The 6,396-nt window shown below is 37.3% G+C and overlaps 1 protein-coding gene across 1 annotated transcript; it reads left to right on the top strand.

Annotated features, from left to right (window-relative positions):
• The first annotated feature begins 584 nt into the window (after positions 1-584).
• LOC111913098 (NADH dehydrogenase [ubiquinone] flavoprotein 1, mitochondrial) lies at positions 585-2,192 on the top strand. The gene has a single exon (XM_023908828.3). It carries the CDS (start codon positions 585-587, stop codon positions 1,998-2,000), a length of 1,416 nt encoding a protein of 471 aa, XP_023764596.1. The 3' UTR covers positions 2,001-2,192.
• Positions 2,193-6,396: the final 4,204 nt, after the last annotated feature.

The raw sequence follows: 6,396 nt of genomic DNA, 5'->3' as shown, positions 1-6,396 counted from the left end.
ATGAAAAAGAAGAATAGAAAGGGTAATATAGTCTTTTCATCTTGGGGGATGGGCGAATATAGCCTTTTCATGTTTGTGAGTGACGAAAAATACAACCAAATAAAACAATAGGGACAATCCGAGTGCAAAACAAAAGTTAGGGACCAAACACGCAAATTTAACCAAACCATAATGACTATTTCAATAATTTGTTAATTTTAATATTTTAATATGTTAAACATTTATCGAATTTACTTTTCATAAAAATAAAATACTCGATTCAAAATGTATAAATGAAATGCAAATCAAGTTATTACAAATTTAATTTAATTTCAAGAACTTGATAACATTTGACCCATCGAATTCATAATCTAATTATTCAACAAAAGTTGGTCTCATTTAGTTATAGTAAAATGATATTGACTAATTCATTCCCTTCCTTGCAAACCTTCGTCATGAAAATCGGATCAGTGACTGATCATTATCATTTTGCAAATACATTCAATCATGCATGGATATACTCATTGCCGGGAAATTTTATGTTTCAGAACCACATTCTTTTTTCTAAATTCTTTTAATTTTCTTAGCAATTTCTGATTTAATTCATGAGGAGGATTAATCTTTCTCTACAAAGAGCTTCTTCGACATGGCATCACAATGGGAGTTCCATGCTGGGAACTCGTCTTTTCACCACCGCACAACCACCACCGGAAAAATCCCACTTCGGCAACTTAAACGATTCAGATCGCATCTTCACCAACCTCTACGGTGTACACGATCCTTATCTCAAATCCGCCAGAAAACGTGGTGATTGGCATAGAACCAAAGATCTAATACACAAAGGCACCGATTGGATCGTTGAAGAAATCAAGAAATCCGGTTTACGTGGTCGCGGTGGAGCTGGTTTTCCGGCGGGGCTTAAATGGTCGTTCATGCCAAAAGCCTCCGATGGCCGACCATCTTATCTTGTAATCAACGCAGACGAAAGTGAACCAGGAACCTGCAAAGATCGAGAAATCATGCGACATGATCCTCATAAACTACTTGAAGGGTGTTTAGTCGCCGGCGTAGGGATGAGAGCATGCGCCGCCTACATCTACATCCGGGGAGAATACGTTAACGAACGACTCAGCCTCGAGAAGGCAAGAATCGAAGCTTACTCCGCCGGTTTATTAGGAAAAAACGCTTGTGGTTCAGGGTACGATTTCGATGTTCATATAGCTTTCGGCGCCGGAGCTTACATCTGCGGTGAAGAAACTGCACTTATTGAAAGTCTCGAAGGGAAACAAGGGAAACCCAGATTGAAACCTCCGTTTCCGGCGAACTCCGGTCTTTACGGATGTCCAACGACTGTCACAAATGTTGAAACGGTCGCCGTCGCTCCGACGATTCTCAGACGTGGCCCGGAATGGTTCGCGGGTTTCGGGAGGAAGAATAATTCCGGGACGAAATTGTTTTGTATCTCCGGTCATGTAAACAAACCATGCACAGTCGAAGAGGAGATGAGTATCCCGTTAAAGGAGTTGCTAGAGCGGCATTGCGGTGGTGTTCGTGGTGGTTGGGATAACTTACTTGCGGTGATCCCCGGTGGTTCGTCGGTGGCGTTGATTCCTAAAACTGTGTGTGATGATGTGTTGATGGATTTTGATGCACTGAAAGATGTGGGGTCTGGGCTGGGAACGGCGGCGGTGATTGTGATGGATAAGTCAACGGATATCGTGGATGCGATTGCACGGTTGGCGTATTTTTATAAGCATGAGAGCTGCGGCCAATGTACGCCGTGTAGGGAGGGGACGACGTGGTTGTGGATGATGATGGAGCGGATGAAGGTCGGGAATGCGAAAATGGAGGAAGTCGATATGCTTTATGAGTTGACGAAGCAGATTGAAGGGCATACGATTTGTGCGCTGGGTGATGCGGCGGCGTGGCCGGTGCAAGGTCTTATACGCCATTTTAGGCCGGAGCTTGAGAGGCGGATTAAGGAGAATGCAGATAGAGAGTTGCGATGTGCGGGTAATTGATATTTTTTTTGGTTGGCATGTTTTTGAGTTGTTGTGAGGCGTTTAAGGATGTGAATTCATCCTATTGGTACTTTTTTGGTTTTATTTGTTTGGTTAATAAAACAAATTTGATGGGCAAAATATGCAACACAACTTTTATAAGATGTGAAAGTATATTGTTCAAAGTGATGTTACAGTTGTGTGGATATAGTTATAAAGTTAAAAAAAAAAGGAAATTCCATTGATAGTGAGAATCATGTATTATGAATTTATTTAAAAGAAAATTTAAATATAAAATTTAAAATATTTGAGAAGTTTGAATTTATAAGAAAAGTAAGAAAATATTGAATTATAGAAATTTAAGTGTTTTTTTTTTCTTTTCAATTTAAACAAATAATTTAGATAAATAAATAAAAAAAATTAATGAAACTTTAATTTAGTAATTTTGAAATTAGAAGGAAAGTCAAAATGATATGCATTTATTATTAGATTTAAATAATATGAGGAATTTAATAAAATAGAAAAAAACCATAAAAATGTCATGTGGAATAAAAATTAATTTAAAATAACCATAAAATTAAATGTGGCAAAATGAATAAGAATGTGACAAATGGAAAAAAGATCTTTATTTAGTAGGATAAAATGTTTATCAAATTTGTTTAATATATTCATTGTTTTAAAAATAAGAAATCTCCAGAAAAGTCCTAAATTTTTACCATAATTTACGAAAAAGTCTCAATCTAGAATTTGTTTATGAAAAAGCATGAATTACCGGTAAAAATGATGATTTAACCCATTTTTCTGGTGTACCGGTTTTATTAGTTGCATGTTTCACTAAAATCCCGTTATTTTACCCTATTTACGAATAAATCTCAAAATAAAATTTAGTGATGATTTGGCCATTTTCTTCATGTAACATACATTTTATCGGTTTCATTGTTGGCTTAGACACCTAGTCAATAAATTAGCTGATAAGATGTATACGATGGGTTATATAATGCTACGTTTACTGTAAAATTTGATATTCATCTCATCGGCTCGTTTATGGCTATGTATGTAGATCAGCAATGAAACCAATAAAATGTGTGTTTCCAGGAAAAAATGGCAGAAAATGGGTTAATGTCTAATGAGATGGATATATTGGGTTACATAATATTAGATAGGCAATTTGATATTTTTTTATAAACGTAAAAAATAACGCAGTTGTTGTTAGTTTATGTAATTATTGTAGTTTTCGTTAGATGCATTTTATTTCCAGAAAAATATACAATACATAAGGATATCAAGTTTTATGCTAAACATAACATTATATAACTCAACATATCCATCTCATCATCTCATTTAATGACTAGGCGTCCGAGTCAGCAATGAAACCGGTAAAATGTATGTTATATAGAGAAAAGGGTCAAATCATCACTAAATTTTAGTTTGAGACTTATTCGTAAATTAGGGTAATATAATGAGACTTTAATGAAACATGTAAGTAATGAAACCGGAAAACCGGAAAAAATGGGTCAAATCGTCATTTTTACCGGTAATTCATGCTTTTTCGTAAAGAAAATTTAGTTTGGGACTTTTTAGTAAATTAAGGTAAAAATTTAGGATTTTTCTAGAGATTTCCCTTTAGAACTTGGTATATACGTTAAAAGTTAAAAGTATTGAATAATTTAACAATGATATTTAAGATTATTAGTTATATATTCGACCTTTTTATTATTTATAATAACTTTATAATAGACCAAACGGTATACAAAGCACGGATGAGTCCATGGCACACGTTGCCACGGAAAACCACCATACACACCACCCCAAGGAGTCGTGGTCCTCAGTGTTCGTGGTGTATACAACGGAGAGCAATGGCCAATTGAATTTGATTCGCAATTTAATACTTCTAACGACTAGTTTAGGGTTTTTTTTTTACCTAATAAAAAATCATTATAAACCTACTACATACGTACCACAATACACCTTCTTCTATCTCACACAATTCTTCTCTCAGAATCACACACTTGTGTTTCTTGATCTTTCAAAAACCATGACTCCCAAAATATGGAATTGATCGGAAGAGGAAGAAGAGAAGTTAGCAATAGCTTGATGAAATATGTTCCAAGTATCATGATATAAGGGTAAAATGTCGCGAGTTCGCCAGAATTTATAACTCTGTTATAAACAACGAACACGAAGGCGATATCCATCTAGTTGTTGTGGTCATTCATCAATACAAAGACATAAACCACAAACCATTTACACATTTCAAAGCTTGGCTGAAATTTAAGGATTCTCCAAAATAGATTGTTTAAAAAATATGGTTTTATGGTTATAAGTTGTTTGTGTTTGTATTTTTATCGTTTTATTTTAAGTTGTTTTTTAAATTAACGTAATGTTTTTTTATTGAATAAATAACTAGTTTAAAAAAATATGTTTTATTGTATTTTTTAATTAAATTTAATTAAAAAAAGAGGTGGAGTGGTGTGTTTAGTCGTATGTATCTCATGGTTAGTGGTAAGAAGTGTGGTGATGATGTGACACCCACCACTATTGTAACATCCATAAATTTTACGCCAAATTTAAACTTTTTCAATCATAAATAAAAACCAAATAGCATTGTTAACAAAATGTTTTCAATCATTTTCCATCAAAGTGTCCCAAAAATCATAACAAAAGGATGAGGAGCGGTACGATCACGCCTTCGCCTTTGCATGATCTCCTGAAGTACCTGGAACAATAAACTGAAAACTGTAAGCTCGAGGGCTTAGTGAGCTACCCCCAAAATACCAATACCATATTGACAATACCATATCAGTAATAATCAATCAATCAACATGCATACTAAGCCATCGGCCTGACTGGACCACCCTACCGGGCCTACAATCTGTCTGAATCTATCCCGAGCCTTCGGCATTATTGGTCCGCCACGTGGGCCTACAGTCTCCCCGGACCGCTCATAGGGTATATTGGCCTTCAACACAAAGCAGGACCGCCTCAACCCAACCACAAACAATAACCATGTGCGCATACTATCATATACATGCATATACAAACATTAAACATATCTGTCACACTGATCATCAATCATAGAATTCTCCTGTAACTAGAGTACCTACCTAGCAGGTCACTAACATACCAATCCTTACGGATCATAAGAGCATAACATACTGTCTACCCTGATTTCCAATCTAACAGATCATAACCACATGTAGCATACCATAACAATAACAACTAAAGGGCCGACCTTGGTGCCGTAGACCCTATCGATATAGTGAGGACAACTCACCTAGCAGATGTGACACGAAAGGTAAACTCCAACTCTTGGATCACTTGACACAGGCTCCACCACCTATTATCATAGTACATTATACTCATAAGTCCTTAACCTTATAAGGTACTCCATAACCCACTAGTCAACCCCTGGTCGAAGTCAAAGTCCTCAGTCAAGGTCAATAGTCCATGTTGACCTTAACTCGCCAAGTACCCTTGGCTACTCGCCGAGTTCCCTAAAGTACATTCCAGCTTGCTGAGTTATCGGAGTGACTCGTCGAGTTCCTTTGATTCTCGATCAAACTTTAAGGCCACCCGTCGAGTTCCATCCTTGCAACTCGACGGATACACACTCATACATATCCAAGAGAAAACTCAACCGCCACGCCGAGTTGTTCTTCAACTCGTCGAGTCTTATGACGATCTTCATCGGACTCGCCGAGTTGTTCATCAACTCGTCGAGTTCACGGCCATCTTCATGTGACTCGCCGAGTCAACCTTGCGACTAGCCAATTCCATTCAGTCCTTTTTCCATACAGACTTGTTTTGAGCCATGCAACGGCTCCAACTCATAGATCCAAGCTTCTAGGGCATGCTTATCACGTAAAGTTGCAAACTTTACGTGCATGCATGACTATTAAGGCTCTAAATGCCCATTTTAAGTTCTTAATGGAACTTCATGTCAAGAGGGACCTTAATCACAACCAAGACTGTGACTTTATGCTTCTAGAATCCAAGGAGGGTCCAGATCTGAAGTTACAACTTTAGATCTAGCCCATAGCTCATCATACCAACTTGAAAATCCATAAAAGCCATAGAAACTCAACAAAAGGGAAAAAGGGAAGTAAGGATGGCACTTGATACCTCCAAAGGATGCTAGCTGAGGTAAATCCTACTTCCCACTCCTTCCTTGCTTCAATTTCCTTTGCACTCTTAGCTTTCTTCCTCCAAGATTCTCATTTCCAAGCTTCAAACACCACACCAAGGCACACACACGAATTAGGGTTTTAAGGGGCTCTCAAAGACTGCATAGAGGCCAAATGATGCTAAGGCTCCTTTAAATAGAGGTGCAAACCCCTGGATTTTGGGTTTCATCTGCCAGCTCCTACTCGCCAAGTCCCAATATGGACTCGTCGAGTAGGTCACTTAAAACGCGATC

This window comes from Lactuca sativa, chromosome 3, assembly GCF_002870075.4.
Source record: "Lactuca sativa cultivar Salinas chromosome 3, Lsat_Salinas_v11, whole genome shotgun sequence".
In the NCBI taxonomy this organism is placed as follows: Eukaryota; Viridiplantae; Streptophyta; class Magnoliopsida; order Asterales; family Asteraceae; genus Lactuca; species Lactuca sativa.
The sequence above is the reverse complement of the archived record's forward strand: the minus strand, read 5'-3'. Positions and strand labels throughout refer to the sequence as shown.

Coding starts and splice junctions, on each gene's coding strand:
- LOC111913098 (XM_023908828.3), top strand. CDS start 585: ATGAGGAGGATTAATCTTTCTCTACAAAGAGCTTCTTCGACATGGCAT.